Source organism: Lucilia sericata, unplaced genomic scaffold (genome assembly GCF_015586225.1).
Source record: "Lucilia sericata isolate MDLA Ls3-8-SP2 unplaced genomic scaffold, ASM1558622v1 Contig000144F_arrow, whole genome shotgun sequence".
NCBI classification, from domain to species: domain Eukaryota; kingdom Metazoa; phylum Arthropoda; class Insecta; order Diptera; family Calliphoridae; genus Lucilia; species Lucilia sericata.
The window spans coordinates 298,753-321,594 of record NW_023994176.1 but is presented as its reverse complement, the minus strand read 5'-3'; the positions used below and the strand labels follow the sequence as shown (position 1 = coordinate 321,594).

Below are 22,842 nucleotides of genomic sequence, written 5' to 3'. Positions count from 1 at the left end.
TTTTATATACATTGATATAACACAATTTTTCGCCTGAATTTAATAACTATAATAATCTAGTTTTTCTTATCATTTGGAATTTTGGTATTACTAGTTTTATTTTTACGTTAACAAGAAAATGACCTTAATAATGAAAACAAATAGAAACACGATTTTAGAAAATTAATTTTATTATTAAAACTTAACAATAAATATTTATTTATTATTTGAAATTAAGCCAACCATTCACGTACTAATTCGACTAAACGTTCCTTAGAGGCACGCATTTCGGGACTATCATATGAGCTAATAGAACCAAAATCGGCACAATGTGAAGCGCGAGGTATAACCGAGGCACCCTCGGCAACACCATGACCCATGGTACTCCAGGGATCTAAGGCACCATGAGTTTGATAGACATTCTTTACATTAGGATTCATGCCACCAAAGAAGGCATTAGTTTCATCTACCAACTTATGAATGTTTTCATTGGTATACTTGGAACCAAAGACATCATGGCACATAATGGTATACAACAAAGCAGGGAATTTACTGCCAAAAGGTTGATTCTTAGAGGCAGAACTTTGATACCAACCATATTCATTGCAGGTTTGGAAGTACCAGGGGCGAGCTAAAAGATAATTATATTTAAAATTTTAAAGAAAATTTTCGAGATAAATACTTACAAGCACCATAGACATAAGTCGAATCCATATAATAGCTCAAAGTACCCTTGTAACTAACATCAACACAGCCACTGGTTACACGCAACTGATCCAAAAAGAATGTTGTTATGGCAGTCAAATCATCCTCAAAACTCATTAAATAACTGCAGACATAAGGCACATCACCTTCCCTTTAGAAAAAATACACACACCATTATTTTCCTTTAGAACTACAACCTAAAATCCTTAAAACTTACTGTTGATATTGTATAATACCGGAGAATAAATTGGAAATGGTGCTAAATAAAGACCACAAATCCAAATCATTATTATGATCAAAAGAATTACACAATTTCAACATAGCTTTAGCTTCCGCCGAACGATTACCGGCAAACATGCCCTCTAGTTCAGCTACACCCTTTTGAACACGATCATAACATTGCTGGGAACCTAATTCGAGTAATGCTTTGCCTACCACTTCTTTGTATTCTTTGAAATCAACTTTAGCGAAAAGAGGAGCCGATGAGGCAAAACCACCATTAACCAATTCGGGATAGAGTTTGCTAAACCATACGACCATTGTGGCAGAGTAAGAAGCACCGGAAATGATAACTTTAGAGTTGGCCAAACGAGGATCGGTTTCGCGTTGGGTGCGTATGAAATGGGCCAAATCGGCTAAAGCCTGTTTGACATGCAAATATTGAAGGTTTTCCACTAAAATATTGCTGAAATGAAGGAAAGAAAGTTAAAGCTTTAGATCACTTGTATTATTTTCAATTCAATATAAATCTCACCTGGTAGGTCTACTTTTACCATAGTAACGATGCTCAGTATAGAATAAAATACCCTTATGTTCCTTAGCTATATCGGGGATAATACCATATTGAATATTACCGGGAGAAATTTCCCATTCACCGCCCAAATAAATAAATATAGGACCGCCATCTTCAAAATGTTCTTCATTTACCATATAACGCTAAAAATTTTCAACAGCAAAGCGATAAAAAACTCCATAATTTGATTAAATTTTCCTTAAAAACCCACCATTTGCCAAGTCTCTTCACTACTCTCATCAAAATGATCCAATTTCTGTTCAATCCATTTAGTTTCCACAGCCGCACGGTTGTGTGACACTACTTCGGGAGGACCTCGTTGTAATTTCTTTAACGATTCCACAAACCCGGGTATTTTCTTAACATCATCCTCTTGAGCCTTAGCCAAGGCTAATAGGGCTAAAATAGCCACAACCGTTAGCGCGAATTTCATTTTTGTAAATGCATTGGTCAATGGGAATGGGTAGCGTTTTATAATTTTAAAGGCCAAGTGTCATAAATTTGAATTTTGATAAGATTTGCGAGCGTAAAGTTAATTTATGATTAATACTATGATAAAATGTTCACCATAGTTTATCTGTGGTAATCAATTTATTTCTTATCTATTGGTATTTTGCTATTTATATTTTCGATTTAAAGCAAAAAACATATATATTAAGTTGTTGAAAGTAATCAATTGGTAAAATCTTAAGATTTGAAATTTGACGTATTGAATTGCTGTTGTTGAAGAAAAATTTTTTGTTTACATTTGATAATATCCAAAATAATGGAAAAAACAACGTCGTCTTAATAATGACTACGTTTTATTAATGATTACGTTTTGCTAAAGACTACCGTTTACTAAAAGGCAACATCTCACTACTATACTAAAGTCTACGTCTTAATAATGATTATGTCTTGCTAAAGTAACTACGTCTTAATAATGACTACGTCTTGCTAGTTAGTTAGTTTGAAAAGAGGATGTATATACTTCACATCTGTAGGAATACAACTAGGCCTCCATCGGGCCTTTTATGCGCTCCTTAACCAGTGCCTTCGGTGGGAATCGAACCCACCACCTCCGGTCTACCAGACTAGAACACTAACTTACCGGAGGCTACACTACGCTTGCTAAACACTACGTCTTACTAAAGAGAACAGCTTCCCAAAGACTACGTCTTATTAAAAACTTTATCTAACCAAAGACTTCGTTGTACTAAAGAATTCGTCTTATTAAAAACTTTGCGGCAATGAAATGAACAACGACTTAATAATGACTACGTTTTATCAATGATTACGTCTTGCTGAAGTCTGCGTCTTACTAAAGACAACAACTTGCTAAAGACTTTGTCTTAAGGAAGTCAACGTCTTAATAATGACTACGTCTTGCTAAAGACTTCGTCTCGCTAAAGTAACTACGTCTTGCTAAAGACTACGTATTACTAAAGACAACATCTTCACAAAGACTACGTCGTACTTAAGAATACGTCCTACCAAAGTCTTCGTCCTACTATAGATTCCATCTAACTGAAGTATACGTCTTACTAAAGACTATATCTTACTAATAACTACGTCCTGCCAAACACTACTTCTTACTGAGGATTTTGTCTTATAGACTACGTCTTACTAAAGACTTCGTCTTACTTTAATCTCTAAATACTACTTCTTGCTTAAGAATACGTTTTACTAAAGACAACATTTTACCAAAGACAAAATCCTACTATAGACTACTTCTTACTAAAGACTGCGTTTTATTAAAGATTACATCTTATTAAAGACTTCGTGTTACTAAAGATTAGGTCCTACTGAAGACTACGTCTAACTTAAGACAACATCTTATTAAAGACTACGTCTTACTGAAGACTACATCTTACAAAACATTACGTCATACTAAATACTTAATCTTATTAAAGACTTTGTTTTACTACGTCTTACTTAAGACTACGTCTATCTAAGGACTACTTTTAACTAAAGACCATGTCTAACGTCTTACTAAAGGCTACGTCTAACGTCTTACTTAAGACTACTTCTTACTAAACACTACGTCATATTAAAGACTTCGTTTTACTGAAGTCTTCGTAGTACTAAAGATTACGTATTATCAAAGACTATGTCTTCCAACGCACTACGTCTTGTTAAAAACTACGTTTTACTGAATATTACGTCTTATTGTCTCTTATTAAACGTTATGTCTTCTTAAAGATGACGTCTTACTAAATATTACGTCTTAATGAAGACTACGTCATACTATTCTATATGAAACTTCAAACGTGTGGTTCTATTTGCCCCATTTTAATCTATCATCCGGTTATTTCATTCACAAAATTGATTACCACATTACAAAACGATTGCATTAACTTTGATTTATAGCAAAAATATTCTAACTAAAAACGATGCGATAGCAAATAAACGATAATAATTATTTGCAACTTTATCTCTAAATACAAAATTTTCAATTTCAAAATTCTGATAACAGAGAACCATATTTATAATCTTAAAAAAATATTAAATGAATTTATTGTTACAATAAAATAATAAATACTGTACAAATCGGAAAAATTAAAAAGAAAATAATAAATTCATGCTAAAATTAAAACAGGCGCGTGCAATTAAGCCAACCACTGTCTAACCAAGGCAGCTACCTTCTCCTTAGAAGCTCTAAGTTCAGGGGTATCCCGATCGCTAATCGAACCCAAATCTTTGCAGTGGGCGTGGTCTGTAATGAAAAGGGATTATTAATAATAACAACTAAAAGGTATCAGGCATAATCATCCACTTACAAGGTATTATGGTAACTTTTTCAGGATCTTCTAAACCAGCCGATCTCCAAGGATCCAATTGGCCATGAGTCATATAAACATTTTCTACTTCCGGATTAAGACCACCAAAGATTTTATTGGTTTCTATCAAACGTTTTTCAATATATTCCTTGGTAAACTTTTCACCATAAGCATCACCACAGAGAGTAGTAAAGAATACCAAAGGATATTTAGTACCGAAAGGTTGATTGCGTGAGGTAGAGGTCTGATACCAACCCACTTCATTGCAGGTCTGATAAATCCAAGGACGCACTAGTAAAAACAAAAATTTATTAAAATAAATCTTTAAATTAGCTTCAAATTCAACTTACTAATATTGGTGCTATAGGCAGAATCCTTAAACATATTCAAATAACCACGATATGACATATCGGTACAGGTTCTGGCATTAAATTTATATACAATATAATTAGCCAAACCCACAACATCACTGGAACCGTCCATTATACGTCTGCAGGCACTTTGGATATCGCCATCACTGTTTTAGGATTAAATGTAGATTCATTTTTATTTATATATAGTTTTCGTATGGACTTACTTGTGAGCTTGTATCAAATTGGCAAATAATTCAGAAATTTCATAGAACAATGTCCATACATCCAAATCATTATTTTCGTTGAATGAATTGCACAATTTCAACATAGCTTTGACTTCAGCTCCACGTTTGTTGGCAAACATCGATTCTAATTCATCAAAACCACGTTTGATGCGATCGTGACAAGTATCACCACTTACTAGTTTAATAGATTGACCCATGATTTCTTTGTATTCTGGATGAGGGAGAGAGCAAGAAAGAGCATTAAAGACTTTGTATTAATAAATGCTACGTCTTTCTTAAGACTTCGACTAATCGAAATCTACGTATTGGATACTACATCCTTTAGAAGATTCCATACACTCCATGTCTTTTTAATGTCTGAGACTTCCTAAAGAATTAGTTTTAGAGAAAACTACATTTTACTAAAGTTAACGTCTAAATAGTAACTGTGTCTTTTTAAAGCCCTTTTAAGGACTGCGTCCTATTTTGAACTATGTCCTAACATGGACTACATACTACTATTGGCTACGTCTTATTAACGACTATTAAGGACTACGTCCTGTGAATGATTGCGTCTTACTTTTAGCTACGTCCTATTAAGGACTACGTCCTATTAAGGACTACGTCCTATAAAAGACTACGTCCTATGAAGGACTATGTCCTATTATGGACTACATCCTTTTATGGCTTATGTCCTTTTATGGACTACGTTTTATTAAAAACTACGTTATATTAAATACTACGTCTTATTAAAAACTGCATAGTAATAAAAATTATGTTTTCGTAGTCTTAACTACGTCTTCTTAAAGACCACATCTACTTAAGAAACTACATCTTCTTAAAGACAACGTTTTCTTTAAGACTACGTCTGTTAAAAAAATACATCTACTACGTCTCCATAGAGATTACGTATTCCTAATGTTTATGTCTTCTTAAAGACTACGTTTTCTTAAAGATTACTTCTTCTAAAAGACTACGTCTTTTTAGACACAACGTCTTACGTTAAACAAAAAACTCCTTTAAAAACTCACCGTAATAATCAATTCTAGCATACAAAGGAGGACTAGAGGCCCAACAACCAGCGGCCAAATCGGGATATAATTTCTTAAACCAAGTCACCATAGTCGCCGAATATGAACCTCCAGTCAAAATAGTCTTTGAATTTTCCAAACCCGGTATGGTGGCCTTCATGGTGCGTATAAAATGAGCCAAATCGGCTAAAGCTTGTTGAACACTTAAATATTGCAAGTTTTCATTGGTCATATGTTCAGTGGGTTTACTTTCGCCATAGAAACGATGTTCGGTATAAAACAAATAACCATTATGTTCCTTAGCCATATCGTAAACATGACCACCTGTTATGAAACCGGGGGAAATAAACCATTCACCGCCCACATAGATAAATATGGGACCACCGGGTTTGAAGAACTCATCGTTGGACATATAACGCTGGAAATAAGAAAGTTATTAACGAGTTTCAAAAAAAATATATATATTATTTTTAAACTAACCATTTGCCAAGTCCTAGTTTCATTGGAATCAAAATGATCCAATTTCTGTTCAATCCATAAAGTTTTAACATTAGCTCTCGTAGACCCTTGTTGTGGCGCTGGATCCTTGTGTAATTCATTGAAAATTTTAACAAATGCTGGTACTTCCTCCTCTTCAGTGGCTTTAGCAAAAGCTAATACAGCCAATAGAGCTGTTACAATTAGGACAAATTTAGCCATTTCGATCTGTCTTCAATGAAATCCTCCTGAAGACTGAAATTTTAAGTGCTTGCATAAATTCTTCAAAAGTTCAATCGTTCTATATTTCTTATAAATAATTTAATTGATAAAATTACTTAACTATGTACATAATAAATCCAAAGATAGCAGTTTGTATACATGTGTTAAAAAAATATCAATCTAATCTAAACAATTAGTGGTAATCGAGAATTATCTAACCGAGCAAAAGAACAAGTGACCAAAACAAAAACTAAAATGTGTTATACTTCCCTTCAAATATCGATTATTATAGGAAATCCCCAGAATCGACTTAAGATGCTTAAATAATAGCGAAATTCTGCGATCACCTTTACCTTTAACGAAAAAGAGATTTCTTTATATGGAAACCCCTGAAATTCACTGTTGATCTCTTCAATTGAGAAAAGGCAAACACCTTTGATCACTCATATTTTTCAATAAAAATCAATCGATAACTTAAAATCGGGTGAAAATCATTAAATAAATTGAGAAAATAGTGGATTTTTATATGAGACATCTAAAGTCGGAATAGATCCCTAAATAACGATCCGATTGAGAAAATAGAAAAAATATGTGATTACTCATATTTTCCATTAAAAATCGTTTTTTATATGATATATTCAAAATCGCATGAAGATCATTTAATAACTCTCCAGTTGAGGAAATAGTGAAAACTTGTGATCACTTTTATTTTCCACCAAAAAGCGTTTTTGACATGGAGAACCTAAAATCGGCTGTAAGAATCCTTAAAAAAATACACCAATTGAGAAAATAGCAAAAATCTGCGATCACTTCAATTTTCTTTAAAAAAATTAAATCTGGTTTTTGCTTAATATTTTATTTTATGAAAACTTTTTAAATTACATATTTGTTTTTAATTCCTCAACTCCTTTAACCACTCCTTTACTAATTCCATAAGTTTCAATTTCGAAGCTTTCAGTTCTTCATTGTCCTTATCCGTTATGGAACCAAAATCTTTACAATGAGCACGCACTACAAAAAATATATAATCAGTAATCTATAAGAATACTTTTAAAATCGCTCAACTTACTTGGTATAATGGTAGCTTTGCCCTCTTCCTGTATACCCATTGCCCGCCAAGGATCCAATTGGCCATGAGTCATATAGACATTTTCAACTTCAGGTTGTAGACCTCCAAAAAATTCATTAGTTTTCTTAACTTGATTTTCGATATATTCCTCCGTAAATTCCTCGCCATAAGCATCTTGACACAAAGTGGTATATAATTTAGCGGGGAATTTGGTGCCAAAAGGCTGTTGCTTAGACCCCGAGGTCTGATACCAACCATATTCGTTGCAGGTCTGATAGAACCATTGACGTACTAAATAGAGTTTAATTTAATTCCTTCTTCCTCTATTATATAAAATAATATTTAAAATTTTCTTTACTTACTCATGCCATTGCCAAATTTGGTATCTTTAATATCTTCCACCGAGGTTTTATAGGTAATATCGGTACAATTTTTATTATCAAAATAACGCAACATAAAATTGGTAAAACCTTTTAAGTCATCTTCACCCTCCATGATTTTATTGCAGGCATTTTGTATGGTATTGCCACTAATTAAGAATCAAAACATAATTTTTATATGGAATTTAAAATGAATTTTTCTTTGGACTTACTGATGATTTTGCACAATACCCGCAAATATATCCGAAATGGTGGAAAATAACACCCAAACATCTAATTCATTGTTATCATCGAAGCTATCACAAATATTTAAGGAACTCCGCAAATCCGCCGATCTATTTTCGTTTAACATTTTCTCCAACTGTTGTATACCATTTAAAATGCGATTGTAACAGGAATCACCGCCCACTAAACGTATAGATTCACCAGTAACTTCTTTATATTCTGTAATTAGACATGAACTTGAACTAAATCATGTAGAAGAAGTTTGATTTTAATATACTCACCCACAAAATCTACTTTAGCAAATAAAGGTGCCGATGAGGCCCAACATCCGGTAGCTAAATCAGGATATAATTTCTTAAACCAGGTCACCATGGTAGCCGAATATGAGCCACCACTTAATATGACTTTAGAATTTTCCATGCCCGGTATGGTGGCTTTCATGGTGCGTATAAAATGAGCCAAATCGGCCAAGGCCTGGCGAACATGCAGATATTTCATGTTCTCATTGGAAAGATCGCTGCAACAGAAATTATTTTAACAGAAAATCGAATAGATTTTCATTTAAAAAAGTACTTTACCTTACAGGTCTACTTTTACCATAGTAACGATGTTCTGTGTAGAATAAATAGGCATTATTTTCCTTAGCCATATCATACATATGACCACTACTAATAGACCCCGGTGATATAGTCCATTCTCCTCCCACGTGTATAAATAAGGGGCCACCTTCTTGATAGAATTCATCATTGGCCATATAACGCTAAAATTATGTTATTTATTGGTTATTTTCATTAAAATCTCGAAAATTTAGAACTGTTTTAAGGAAAGGGGTCTTGCGAACCATGATTTAAAACTTTGCTGATTTTTAATATAAACTTTTGCCATTAAGGGTTCTTATTTACTTGAATTTTCCTGATTTATATTGAAAGACATAAAAATGTTTAAATTTCAATTTAATTACGGTTGGTCCTTCGGACCATAATTTCTGAAATAAATGTTCCATTCAGAAATTAAAGAAATTCTGTCATTAAATTTTCCGAATATTATACGAAAAATCCAAAATCGGCAGTATTTCCTTAAATAGCATATAAATAAGATTTACAATAAAGATTTAAGAAAAATGGTCCTTTGGACCTTGATTTTAAACTTTGCTGAGTCTCATTACAAGGTTTTGCTATCAAGGTTTTTTATTTACGTGAATTATTTTTCCTATTTTTCCTGATTTATTTTTAAAGACATAAAAGTGTTTAAATTTCAATTTAATTACATTTGGTCCTTCGAACCACAATTCCTTAAATACACGTTAAAGAAATTCTGTCATTGAATTTTCCGTAAAAATTCGATTATTATGCGAAAAAACCAAAATCAGCCGTATTTCCTTAAATAGCTGTCCAATAAAGCTTTAAGAAAAATGGTCCTTCGAACCTTGATTTTATACTCTATTGAGTTTTGTTTTATTGTTTTTTCCCTTAAGCCTTATTATAACCTTAAATCTGTTAGATTTTTATTTAAAGACTTTAAATTTCATTTCAATTGCATTTTGAAAACATGGTCCTTCGAGCTATGATTCAGTTAATTTTAACCAATTAATTTATTTTAATTGATTTTTTTGTTTGTTTCCTAATGTTTATCAAAATATTTATTTGTTGAACTTATTCCATTCAAAACTATCAAGAAAAATGGTCCTTCGAACCATGATGATACTTTAGACATTTAATAATTGATTATTTTTTTTAACTTTTATTAATTGTTTTCTTTTTTTAATTGGGAAATTTTCTTCGGGTCATAGTACTTTTGCTCATAGTTTAAAAATTGTTAAATTTCACATTAATATCATTTGAAACAAAGGATCCTTCGAACCGTGATAAGTATTGAACATAGTTTTCTTTAACTAATTAGTTTAAATATGGAAAATTTTTTGTTTAAAAATTTAAGTTTTAAATATTCTTTTAATTAACTTTTTAGTATATTAAATGGTCCTTCGAATCAGATTTTTTAAGTTTTTCTTTAAATTTTCACTTTAATTGCATTCTAAGAAACATGGACCTTCGAAACATGATATCGCGATTTATTTTTTATAAGATTTTGGTTTAAAACTTAAAATTTTGTTATAAAAAATCAAAAAACTTTGTATCAAAATGGTCCTTCGAATCACACATTCTTTTTAATTAATTTTTACCATTTGCCACGTTCTATTATCATTCTCATTAAAATGATCCAATTTTTGTTCTATCCATTTTGTTTCAACATGAGCTCGAGTAGAACCTCGTGGGCCAGGATCCTTGTGCAAATTTCTAAAAGCTCTCAAGAAAACATGATCAGCGCGAATAACGTTTAAAGACCCAAACAGTAAAATTGGAACCACTAATTTAACTAAAATAAATTTAAACATTTTTAGACACTTTGCACAAAACTACAATTTGATTTAGTGGTTAATGTAAGGAAATTGTAAAGGCTTTATATATGACAGCTTTATTGTAAAAGAAATAGTGAAAAACTTTATCTAACTAAAAAAAGAGGCGTAGAAGTCAATTTTATAGCACCCCAAGGGTTTTATTAAATTTTATGTTATCTTTTATACTCAGTTACAGTTAACCCCTTTTGGTTAGTGCGTCTCTGCTGGCTTTTTAATAGTTATAGTATTTCATGCAGTTATTTGACCTAAACCTCCATAGATATGTGTTAAATAAACTACTTAAACTTTTACTATTAGTTTAATTATCTATTATAGAATACTTGTTATAAGTTTCGCACCTATTTAATTGCTTGTTAAACTTAATTTATAAAATATTTACCAATATATTTACTTTTTTTTAAATAAATAGTTTAGAAATGTTTCAATATTTAAGATTAAAATTTTCTAAAGAAATTTTTGAGGTTTTTTCTATATTTTAAATTCAAAACACGTTATTTTTGTTAGAAACAAATTTGGTGATTTTATTATTTTGTTTCTTAATTTATAAATAACTAGAGCACAATTTGTGATTTTTAGCATAAAATTAGCAACTTATTAAAATGGGAGAAATTTAGAGGAATTTCCAAAATATTTATAAATATTAAAAACTTGGCTTGAGAGATAAAGAACAGTTCAACGATCTTTCAGGTACTTGAATGGTCACCATGGTAGCCGAATATGATCCACCACTTAATATGACTTTACAATTTTCCATGCCCGTTATGGTGGCTTTTATGGTGCATATAAAATGGGCCAAATTGGCCAAGGCCTGACGAACATTCACATATTTCATGTTCACGTTGGATAGATCACTGAAGTGGAGATTATTTTAATAAAAAATTAAATAAATTTTCATTAAGAAAAATACTTTATCTTACGGACCATTTTTTACCATAATAACTCTGTTCTCTATACAATACTTATGGAACCGGGTGTTATAGTCTTGATAGAATTCATCATTGGCCATATAACGCTGAAATAATGTTATTTACTTATTGCTTATTTTCATTGAAATCTCAAGGAATTTTAAAATTTTGAACTATTTTTGCTAAAAAAAATGGTCCTTCGAACCGTGATTTTAAACTTTAATGAGTTCCATTATAAATTTCTATATAATAGTTAAAATTTAGCTTAAGAGATAAAGATGGACAGTTCAATGATCTTTCAGATAGTAGAATATTGTTTTAAAAGCATGAAATATCAAAGTTCTATTTAAAAATACAGAAAATTTTATGGTCCTTCGTACTGCTCACCCATTCCACAGCAACAAGGTAAAAAATATTTTAAATTTATTAGACTGTGAAGACTCTGATCATGGTCTAGTATCTATAGGCTAGATATTATATCAATTATAGGCTACAGACTATATCGACTATACTCTAGAGACTGTATCGACTATAACCAAGAGACTACATCTACTATAGTCTTGGGACTATAACGACTATAGCCTAGAGATAACATATTCTATAGTCTTGAGACTATAAAGACTATAGCCTATATATATACTATATCAAATATATTCTTAAGACTATATCCACTATAGTTTAGAGCCTATATTGAACATAGTTCTATTCTAGCGACTATAACGTCTATAGTCTCGAGACTGTAATGACTTTAGTCTAGATATTATATCGAATACAATTTAAAGAGTACTTCGACTATAGTCAAGAGGCAATGTCAACTGTAGTCTAGGCACTATATTGGATATAGTTTAGAAACTATTTACTAGAGTTTAGATACTATATCGACTATAGTTTGGATACTATATCGACTACATTTTAGAGACTATATCGACTATAGTTCGGAGATTCTATCGACTATAATCTAGAGACTATTACGACTATAGTCTTAAGCTATATCAATTATTGTCGACTGCAGTATAAAAGATATATCGACTATAATCTAGAGAGTATATCGACTTCAATCTAGAGAGTATTTTGACTATAGTTAATAGATATAGACTAGGATCAATAACTTTGTCTAATAAGTTTTAGGATTGTAAAGATTTTGAATTCTAATTGAACTAAATTATTTATTTATAATTTCTAAAATTATTTTAATTTAATATTCAAACGCCCTCCTGCTTCTTTATGCCTTTACAAAACCCAGTTTTCACTTCCCCCTATTCAAAAATTTACCAAGACTTTTACAAACAACAAGAAAAGACTAATCCTAAACCGGATATATTTACTTATGCAGTACTACCTCTCGTTATAATTTTTTTTTAAATAAGTGTCCTCGTTACATAAAAACCCCAAACAATGTTCATAATTTTATAATTGAAAAGCAACAAAAAAACTGTTTAAGATGCCAAACATTACTCTACACATATTCGTTTAAACAATTGTTATGAACATTTTGACGCCTACTTAAATTGCCCTCTTATTCCAGATTATCATGTCTAAACACTTCAAAATTATCATTTTGATTTTTTTGTTTCGTTTTTAAAAAAGATCCCTTTTTTGAAAAGAGATTTTCTTTAAGTGTTCCATCACGTACAAGTTGTATGTGTTTTAATTTTAAATAAAATTTTGGTTGTAACGAAAAAAGGGTTGTTTTCTTTTTGGGGTTTTTATTTATTAGGAAATGCTTGACGGGGTTTTTCATTATATTGTCTAGTTTTAATGTCTGCAGTAGGACTATAAATTATTTAAATTTCTTTTTCGGTAGTATTTTTCTTTTAAAGGTTTAGAAAATTAGCTTGATTAGCATAAGAGTAGTATTAAATTTTATTTTGATATTCTTTTGATTTGAACACGTGTTTGGGTTTTCTTGAGTTTTTATTCTTAGATCAAAAACGTTTCCGGTTTTGTTTTACCATTATTATTATAATAGTTTAATAGGAATCTTAAGACAGTTCGGAAGTGGTAATCTAATCCTTTGATATGTTTAGTATTTCAAAAGTATTCGGTTTTTAGAGGCGTCTTAAAATTTATGATCATGAAGAAGGTTTGAATAGTTAATTCAGAAAAATATTAATAAAATTTCACGCTTTACAGATTTGTCAGAATTTAGTCGAATTGTTCGGACTAAAAACTTTTCAGCATGATCATATTGATATCTCTCTTTAAACATTTCACGATTCTCAAAATATGATTGATCTCTACATAGTATTAATTTTCCCTTTCCCTTTTTTATATAATTTCAGGTCATTTTCTATGATTCCGATTGGAATCCCACCGTCGATCAACAGGCTATGGATCGAGCTCATCGATTGGGTCAAACGAAACAAGTCACTGTATATCGTTTAATCTGCAAAGGAACCATAGAAGAACGCATTCTGCAAAGAGCACGAGAAAAAAGTGAGGTAAGTAAAGCAAAAAAAACAAAACTATATAAATAACTTTTGCTCTTTTTTTTGCTGTGGATCTTATCATTTATTTAACTTTTGTAAATATAATTGTGGTTTTATGTCAAATAATGTTGATGACGATCGTCAGCACCATCATTCTCAATGTTGGTGACAATAGAAGGTTGTCAACATCATTTGGACATTATGGAAAGGAAACCACAATGTTGCTGTTGCACAAAAACAACACAATTGTCGTCCGATTAAAACAATATGAAATTGAAGTGTGGAAAAAAACGAGTAACGAAAGAAAACAGATCATTATTATTATTATTAGCTACAACAATGTAACACTTGTTTGTGGCAGAAAAATGGGAAAAAGGTACCCGCATATTAGACACGTGCTTTAGAGGAGAGAGGCCGGGAGGAACAGAATTTGTATAAAAGAGTTGGGTAGATAGGATGGATGGTTTGATGGACGTGTAGAGAGATTTAGGTTTAGTGTAATAGAGTTAAAAATTAACATATAATGATAATGGTTTTAAAGTAGGGTTTTTTTCAATGATTAAGGAAATTTAAAGTGAATATAAGAGGAAAAGAGAAGAAGTATTTATTTTTTAGTATTTAAGAAGTGATTACAAGTTTTCGTTATTGAAGCTCATCATATAGAATTCGATTTTAGATGAAAGTAGACTCCGGTAGGTTAGTGGTTAGAGTACTAGTCTGGTAGACCGGAGGAGGTGGGTTAGGGTTAACTAACTAACTACTAACTAACTAACTAACTAACTACTACTAACTAACTAACTAACTAACTAACTAACTAACTAACTAACTAACTAACTAACTAACTAACTAACTAACTAACTACTAACTAACTAACTAACTAACTAACTAACTAACTAACTAACTAACTAACTAACTAACTAACTAACTAACTAACTAACTAACTAACTAACTAACTAACTAACTAACTAACTAACTAACTAACTAACTAACTAACTAACTAACTACTAACTAACTACTAACTAACTAACTAACTAACTAACTAACTAACTAACTAACTAACTACTAACTAACTAACTAACTAACTAACTAATTAATAACTAACTAACTAACTAACTAACTATCTTACTAACTAGATGAAAGTTATAAGTGCTTTCTAATTGCGTTCCTTTATTAAGATTTTGTAGGTTTTCTATATAAAGATCGATATTTGAATTGATCGATAAATGAATTAAAGTGATCACAGAGTTTTGTTATTTTCTCCATTTAAGGATCTTAAGCCAATTTAAGGGTATAGAGTCTACCCTCGACCACAATCGACCACAATCTAAAGACATATATCGACCACAATCTATAGTCTGGGTACTGCAAGGATATAACATGGATACTATATAGCCTATAGTTTGGATACATTATAGACTATAGTTTGGAGATTATATCGACTATAGAGTGTACACTATATTGATTATAGTCCGAATATAGTCCAGTGACTGTATCAACTAAAGTCCTAAAAATATGTCGACTATAGTATTGAAGCTATATTGATTATAGTCTAGAGACAATATGGATTATTGTCTGGAAACTATATCGACAATAGTTTGGAGACTATACCGCATCAATATCCATTATAGTCTAGATACTATATCGACTATAGTATAGGGAAATATCGAAAATAGTCAAGAGACAATATCGATTATAGTATAGGGACTATATCGAGTACATTCTAGATAGTATATCGACTATAGTTTATATCGACAATAGTTTTGAGACTATATAGACTATATCGTCTGTAATATATGTACTATAGGAATAAAGTCTAGAGACTATATCAACTGTAGTCTACAGGCTTTCTTGATTATATTCTGGATTCTGTATTGACTACAGTCTGTAGAAGGTCTACCTGCCAGGCAAAGTCCTCATACAAATAAAACTTATTCTAAAGATCATAACAATTGAACCCCCTTCAACTTTATCTGATATACTTAATTACCCGCCTTGCATTAAGTTGCACTATTTTCATTCTTCTTCTTCTTCTCTATCAGATTCTGTCAATGAATCGTGTTGTTGTCGTAATTTTTTACTTCTTCTGTTTACGACAATGATATTCATTCAAGAGTTTCATTCATTCGAACGTTTGTTCAGTCATTCATTGTTTTATTTTATATATAGTTTTTATTTATAATGTTTTTTGTTGTTGTAAAATGTTGAATTTTTAATAAGAAACATGATCACTTGAGATGTTTTAGTTGTTGTTGTTATTAATGTTTGTCCGTCCGTCGTCAGTCTTATAGACTCTACTTGCAGTATGAGTGTTTATTCGTTTACCGGAAACTAATTATACAGTTCTTTTTTTATACTCCATGTTGTTGTTGTTTTAGTTGTGTTTTTTTAGTGCAAGTTCGTTTGTTTGTTGTTCTGTGGTGGTAGGCGACATATCTGTTACGCCTTCCTCTTTCCTCTTTTGGGGTGTAACTACCTTCTTTAAATCCAACTATTCCTACATGTTCGTTACACTATACCACACTCACTATCTTTACTCTTTTATTTTCTTACTTTACGTTAAAGTATCTCTTTACTTAGAAGTTTGTACAAGAAAACAGTAAAATGCCACCACTTTAGTACTCATACCGGGATGGATGATCATGTCTTGTGTCTTTTAATTTTCAAGTTTATGCACGTGATGATCATTTCTGTTTTCTGTTAGAGACACAAAAACATTTTATGTATTTTTCATTTAATACCACGAAATAAGGGTTTAAATATTGATTAAGGTCTGTCTGTCTGTCCCTCTGTCGGTTGCTCAAAAAAAAGGGTATTTTTAATTTATTCTCTTAAGTATTTAGTTTAATATATTTTTGAGTGTGTGCATATTAAATGATAATCATCATCTACATCACTCTTAAAAATATTTTTAATATTTTTTTAATTTTATAATATAATATTACTTTTAAATACTTCCTCTTGTTTCCTCCTAAGTTGCGCTCTTTTTTATCCGAGTGTTACAATTTGGCGCCTTTTTGTAAATTTTGTATTTAAAAATTATGAAGTTTATGTTTATTACTTTTGTTTGCATTAATTTCAGATTCAACGCATGGTTATTAGTGGCGGTAATTTCAAACCAGATACTCTTAAACCGAAGGAAGTAGTTTCATTGCTATTGGATGATGAGGAAATTGAAACGAAATGTAAGTTTTAGAATCGTTTTGTAAAAATAAATATTTTATTTACATTTTTTTGTTACAGATCGCCAAAAAGTTGAAAATAACTCCTTGGATGTTTCGGCCTCCACTAGTTCGAAAGATCAGCAGCCAACAATTGCTGAGAAAAAGAAACGTCAACCTAATAAGGTATGTTTGAGACAAAAAGGAAATATGTAGAAATAGAGAATTAAAAAAAATCTCAACTAGAACTGAACTAGAGCTGAACTAGAACTGAACTAGAACTGAACTAGAACTGAACTAGACTAAACTAGAACTGACTAGAACTGAACCTAGAACTGAACTAGAACTGACTAGACTGAACTAGAACTGAACTAGAACTTAACTAGAACTGAACTAAACTGAACTAGAACTGAACTAGAACTGAACTAGAACTGAACTAGAACTGAACTAGAACTGAACTAGAACTGAACTAGAACTGAACTAGAACTGAACTAGAACTGAACTAGAACTGAACTAGAACTGAACTAGAACTGACTAGAACTGAACTAGAAACTGAACTAGAACTGAACTAGAACTGAACTAGAACTGAACTAGAACTGACTGAACTGAAATAGAACTGAACTAGACTGAACTAGAACTGAACTAGAACTGACTAGAACTGAACTAGAAAGAACTGAACTAGAACTGAACTAGAACTGAACTAGAACTGAACTAGAACTGAACTAGAACTGAACTAGAACTGAACTAGAACTGAACTAGAACTGAACTAGAACTGAACTAGAACTGAACTAGAACTGAACTAGAACTGAACTAGAACTGAACTAGAACTGAACTAGAACTGAACTAGAACTGACTAGAACTGAACTAGAACTGAACTAGAACTGAACTAGAACTGAACTAGAACTGAACTAGAACTGAACTAGAACTGAACTAGAACTGAACTAGAACTGAACTAGAACTGAACTAGAACTGAACTAGAACTGAACTAGAACTGAACTAGAACTGAACTAGAACTGAACTAGAACTGAACTAGAACTGAACTAGAACTGAACTAGAACTGAACTAGAACTGAACTAGAACTGAACTAGAACTGAACTAGAACTGAACTAGAACTGAACTAGAACTGAACTAGAACTGAACTAGAACTGAACTAGAACTGAACTAGAACTGAACTAGAACTGAACTAGAACTGAACTAGAACTGACTAGAACTGAACTAGAACTGAACTAGAACTGAACTAGAACTGAACTAGAACTGAACTAGAACTGAACTAGAACTGAACTAGAACTGAACTAGAACTGAACTAGAACTGAACTAGAACTGAACTAGAACTGAACTAGAACTGAACTAGAACTGAACTAGAACTGAACTAGAACTGAACTAGAACTGAACTAGAACTGAACTAGAACTGAACTAGAACTGAACTAGAACTGAACTAGAACTGAACTAGAACTGAACTAGAACTGAACTAGAACTGAACTAGAACTGAACTAGAACTGAACTAGAACTGAACTAGAACTGAACTAGAACTGAACTAGAACTGAACTAGAACTGAACTAGAACTGAACTAGAACTGAACTAGAACTGAACTAGAACTGAACTAGAACTGAACTAGAACTGAACTAGAACTGAACTAGAACTGAACTAGAACTGAACTAGAACTGAACTAGAACTGAACTAGAACTGAACTAGAACTGAACTAGAACTGAACTAGAACTGAACTAGAACTGAACTAGAACTGAACTAGAACTGAACTAGAACTGAACTAGAACTGAACTAGAACTGAACTAGAACTGAACTAGAACTGAACTAGAACTGACTAGAACTGAACTAGAACTGAACTAGAACTGAAACTAAAAATGAACTGGAACTGAAGTTGAACTGAACTAGAACTGAACTTGAACTGAACTAGAACTGAACTGAACTAGAACTGTACTAGAACTGAACTAGAACTGAACTAGAACTGAACTAGAACTGAACTAGAACTGAACTAGAACTGAACTAGAACTGAACTAGAACTGAACTTAAACTGAACTAGAACTGAACTAGAACTGAACTAGAACTGAACTAGAACTGAACTAGAACTGAACTAGAACTGAACTAGAACTGAACTAGAACTGAACTAGAACTGAACTAGAACTGGACTAGAACTGAACTAGAACTGAACTAGAACTGAACTAGAACTGAACTAGAACTGAACTAGAGCTGAACTAGAACTGAAACTAAAAATGAACTGGAACTGAAGTTGAATTGAACCATAACATGGTATTTTTGAGAGTTCTTAACCACAGAAGAGCCAGTTGCAACAAGGTCATTCTGCCACCACAGAAGAAAAAATCGAACAACGGAAGTCATGGACTTTCCGCATGTTTCGCGTTTTGGTCGCAGCTTTTTATATTTTCATGGAAGTTCCAATAGTTATTTCGTTGGTCAATAAAACTTCTGGAAATTGTTCTTTTCAGAACAAATGTTGTCATTCAAATCTCTTGAACTTATTACCTTTTGATGTATAAATTAACGTTTAAATCCAAGTTTTTGACGAAAGAACAATTTGTTTCATAATCAAATACTTTAAAAAATATTCAAGTCATTTCCGATGACAGTTCTATGTAAATCTTAAGCTACTATTAAATTGAAGGGTAATGGAACATTTACTATGTAATTTTTAAAACCAACGTAGATCATGTAGAGAAAAGTTCATTGTTACAAATATTTCTTGGGTTTTTATAAAACAATTTTTTTTTTTTTTAATTTTGTTGCGTGCCACATATACATTTTAACAGAAACCACCAACAAAAACTTACAAGTCAATATAATGTGGTTGGTTGGTAGTACTATATTATGATTAAGCCAACTGTAAAACAGACTTTTTAAGAATACAAAAAAACTACCAAAAACAACATATAAATAAAAAAGGAATGAATTTCCTTTTCTTGAAACAACAATCTAGACTGTTTTCTGTTTCTTCTGGAGTAAAAAGAACTTTAGTTTGTTTATAACTCTCTTCAGTTCTTGCTTATTTTTCTTTATTCTATAGACAAGAGACATAAAGACGCATAAAACACCATTAAACATAATCACTGTTCCATTGAACGAACAAAAATCATTTAGCGAAACCAAAAATGGAACGAAAGAAAAAAAAACTAAAATAAAAGCTACAACCGATCACAAAATCAACAAAAAGCAAGACAAATATAAAAACATCAACTTCAAATGCAAAAGAAGAAGATGTAAAAACAACAAAACAAAAAAAAGTAACCAAGACCCAGACCTTTTTTTAAACCCCCAAGAACTGATTTGTTTTTAAATAAAAAGGGAAATGAATGAATGAACGAGCAAGCGAGCGAGCGACTGGTCAAATGAATGAATAACAAAAAAATGTGTTAAAACATTTCCATTTATGGTTCCTTCAAGTTCAAAAGTTTTAACTCTGATAATGACCACGAGGTATATAGAGGATGAAGATGATGATGGTCAGAGACATTTTGGTTTTAATGCCACACAATTACAATCATAACTTAGCAAACGCACTTTAAAACATCACTTGCAGCAATAGCTTTTTGTTATTATTTCCATGGTACTTTACTTTAGTTGTTTATACTCTTTTTGTTTGGAGCTGTTTAGAAGTAAAGTACTTACACCACAATTGCCTTCCAAAGCATATTACGTTAGCGGTGGCATGAGTAGCATCAGGTAGTTTATTGTTGTTTTGACTGTTGTTAATCACCATGACCATGACAACTTTGACTAAAAGTGGTCGTTATTATGAATCGAAGTTTAATAAAATTAAAGATAATTTTAATATTGTCCAATATCGTTATCCTTCTTTGGAATATTCTAGTTCTGTTCTAGTTCTGTTCTAGTTCTGTTCTAGTTCTGTTTAGTTCTGTTTCTAGTTCTGTTCTAGTTCTGTCTAGTTCTGTTCTGTTCTGTTCTAGATCTGTTTTCTAGTTCTGTTCTAGTTCTGTTCTAGTTCTGTTCTAGTTCTGTTCTAGTTCTGTTCTAGTTCTGTTCTAGTTTGTTCTAGTTTCTGTTCTTGTTTTCTGTGTTCAGTTCTGTTGTCAGTTCTGTTCTAGTTCTGTTCTAGTTCTGTTCTAAGTTATGTTCTAGTTCTATTTCTGTTTCTAGTTCTGTTCTAGTTCTTTTCTAGTTTCTGCTGTTCTAGTCTTTTCTAGTTCTGTTTCTAGTTCTGTTCTAGTTCGGTTCTATTCTGTTCTAGTTCTGTTCTAGTTCTGTTCTAGTTCTGTTCTGTACTAGTTCTGTTCTGTACTAGTTCTGTTCTGTACTAGTTCTGTTCTGTTCTAGTTCTGTTCTAGTTCTGTTCTAGTTCTGTTCTAGTTCTGTTCTAGTTCTGTTCTAGTTCTGTTCTAGTTCTGTTCTAGTTCTGTTCAAGTTCTGTTCTAGTTCTGTTCTAGTTCTGTTCTAGTTCTGTTCTAGTTCTGTTCTAGTTCTGTTCTAGTTCTGTTCTAGTTCTGTTCTAGTTCTGTTCTAGTTCTGTTCTAGTTCTGTTCTAGTTCTGTTCTAGTTCTGTTCTAGTTCTGTTCTAGTTCTGTTCTAGTTCTGTTCTAGTTCTGTTCTAGTTCTGTTCTAGTTCTGTTCTAGTTCTGTTCTAGTTCTGTTCTAGTTCTGTTCTAGTTCTGTTCTAGTTCTGTTCTAGTTCTGTTCTAGTTCTGTTCTAGTTCTGTTCTAGTTCTGTTCTAGTTCTGTTCTAGTTCTGTTCTAGTTCTGTTCTAGTTCTGTTCTAGTTCTGTTCTAGTTCTGTTCTAGTTCTGTTCTAGTTCTGTTCTAGTTCTGCTTTCTAGTTCTGTTCTAGTTCTGTTCTAGTTCTGTTCTAGGTTCTAGTCTCTAGTTCTGTTCTAGTTCTGTTCTAGTTCTGTTCTAGTTCGGTTCTAGTTCTGTTCTAGTTCTGTTCTAGTTCTGTTCTAGTTCTGTTCTAGTTCTGTTCTAGTTCTGTTCTAGTTCTGTTCTAGTTCTGTTCTAGTTCTGTTCTAGTTCTGTTCTAGTTCTGTTCTAGTTCTGTTCTAGTTCTGTTCTAGTTCTGTTCTAGTTCTGTTCTAGTTCTGTTCTAGTTCTGTTCTAGTTCTGTTCTAGTTCTGTTCTAGTTCTGCTCTAGTTCTGTTCTAGTTCTGTTCTAGTTCTGTTCTAGTTCTGTTCTAGTTCTGTTCTAGTTCTGTTCTAGTTCTGTTCTAGTTCTGTTCTAGTTCTGTTCTAGTTCTGTTCTAGTTCTGTTCTAGTTCTGTTCTAGTTTTGTTCTAGTTCTGTTCTTGCTCTGTTCTAGTTTTGTTCTAGTTTTGTTCTAGTTCTGTTCTAGTTATGTTCTGTTTTAGCTCTAGTGTCTAAAGCTAAATTGATTAATTTATTACTTAACTAAGTCTGTAATAGCACGACTTTAAAATAATTACCCTTTTATCCTTTAATAATACTTTCCCACCTTTAAAGTAAACCAAATAGCACCCACCCACACTCATAACCTGCTGCTGGCAACTATCAACAAGAGTTCTTGCTGTTCTGCTTGGCAATTGTCAGAACTGGTGAATAACCTTTTTGTCAAGTTGTTTTGATATAACGTTGTTATCGTTATTATTGTTTTGCAAATCATAATACGATCTCATCGCATCGTCATTTAACTTTAAATAAAAATTATCTGCACCAGTAGCTCAAGTAAATACAACCACTTAATCTCAGCACAACTAATGAATGAATAAATAAATGAATAG

General features: G+C 31.9%; 4 protein-coding genes across 5 annotated transcripts in view; 1 reads left to right on the top strand and 3 right to left on the bottom strand.

The window, feature by feature from the left end:
* The window catches only part of LOC119601138 (chromatin-remodeling ATPase INO80), a 94,888-nt gene that overhangs the window by 29,909 nt on the left and 42,137 nt on the right, over nucleotides 1-22,842 (top strand). The window contains exons 11-13 of the mRNA XM_037951898.1: nucleotides 13,821-13,979; nucleotides 17,047-17,149; nucleotides 17,208-17,311. Coding sequence (XP_037807826.1) covers nucleotides 13,821-13,979; nucleotides 17,047-17,149; nucleotides 17,208-17,311 — 366 coding nt within the window. The remainder of the gene's footprint in view (nucleotides 1-13,820; nucleotides 13,980-17,046; nucleotides 17,150-17,207; nucleotides 17,312-22,842) is intronic.
* LOC119601140 (putative serine protease K12H4.7) lies at nucleotides 148-1,931 on the bottom strand. The gene is made up of 5 exons (XM_037951901.1): nucleotides 1,689-1,931; nucleotides 1,439-1,620; nucleotides 902-1,369; nucleotides 666-835; nucleotides 148-610 (listed from the first exon to the last, which is right to left on the bottom strand). The coding sequence occupies exons 1-5, from the start codon at nucleotides 1,908-1,910 to the stop codon at nucleotides 213-215; spliced, it is 1,440 nt and encodes a 479-aa protein (XP_037807829.1). The 5' UTR covers nucleotides 1,911-1,931; the 3' UTR covers nucleotides 148-212.
* On the bottom strand, nucleotides 3,946-6,589 carry LOC119601142 (putative serine protease K12H4.7). Its single transcript, XM_037951904.1, has 6 exons — nucleotides 6,325-6,589; nucleotides 5,845-6,262; nucleotides 4,814-5,045; nucleotides 4,587-4,753; nucleotides 4,237-4,527; nucleotides 3,946-4,172 (listed from the first exon to the last, which is right to left on the bottom strand). Exons 1-6 carry the CDS (start codon nucleotides 6,541-6,543, stop codon nucleotides 4,066-4,068), a joined length of 1,434 nt encoding a protein of 477 aa, XP_037807832.1. The 5' UTR covers nucleotides 6,544-6,589; the 3' UTR covers nucleotides 3,946-4,065.
* The window catches only part of LOC119601141 (putative serine protease K12H4.7), a 198,892-nt gene continuing 183,432 nt past the window's right edge, over nucleotides 7,383-22,842 (bottom strand). The window contains exons 1-7 of one of the 2 annotated variants that reach the window (XM_037951902.1): nucleotides 10,397-10,647; nucleotides 8,796-8,977; nucleotides 8,499-8,734; nucleotides 8,205-8,436; nucleotides 7,975-8,141; nucleotides 7,613-7,903; nucleotides 7,383-7,554 (exon numbers count right to left, since the gene is read on the bottom strand). In XM_037951902.1, the coding sequence (XP_037807830.1) occupies nucleotides 7,436-7,554; nucleotides 7,613-7,903; nucleotides 7,975-8,141; nucleotides 8,205-8,436; nucleotides 8,499-8,734; nucleotides 8,796-8,977; nucleotides 10,397-10,609 (1,440 nt within the window). In that variant the 5' untranslated portion in view covers nucleotides 10,610-10,647 and the 3' untranslated portion in view covers nucleotides 7,383-7,435. Of the gene's footprint in view, nucleotides 7,555-7,612; nucleotides 7,904-7,974; nucleotides 8,142-8,204; nucleotides 8,437-8,498; nucleotides 8,735-8,795; nucleotides 8,978-10,396; nucleotides 10,648-22,842 lie in introns of those variants that run through there. The other variant, XM_037951903.1, reaches the window with a different exon arrangement.

Bases quoted from the DNA above. Each gene is read 5' to 3' on its own strand.
- LOC119601140 (XM_037951901.1), bottom strand. From the start codon at position 1,910: ATGAAATTCGCGCTAACGGTTGTGGCTATTTTAGCCCTATTAGCCTTG. The intron at 1,621-1,688 runs GTGGGTTTTTAA...GAAAATTTTTAG, and splicing joins GTGAAGAGACTTGGCAAATG to CGTTATATGGTAAATGAAGA. The intron at 1,370-1,438 runs GTGAGATTTATA...CCTTCATTTCAG, and splicing joins GGTAAAAGTAGACCTACCAG to CAATATTTTAGTGGAAAACC.
- LOC119601142 (XM_037951904.1), bottom strand. From the start codon at position 6,543: ATGGCTAAATTTGTCCTAATTGTAACAGCTCTATTGGCTGTATTAGCT. The intron at 6,263-6,324 runs GTTAGTTTAAAA...TCTTATTTCCAG, and splicing joins AAACTAGGACTTGGCAAATG to CGTTATATGTCCAACGATGA. The intron at 4,528-4,586 runs GTAAGTTGAATT...TGTTTTTACTAG, and splicing joins TGCCTATAGCACCAATATTA to TGCGTCCTTGGATTTATCAG.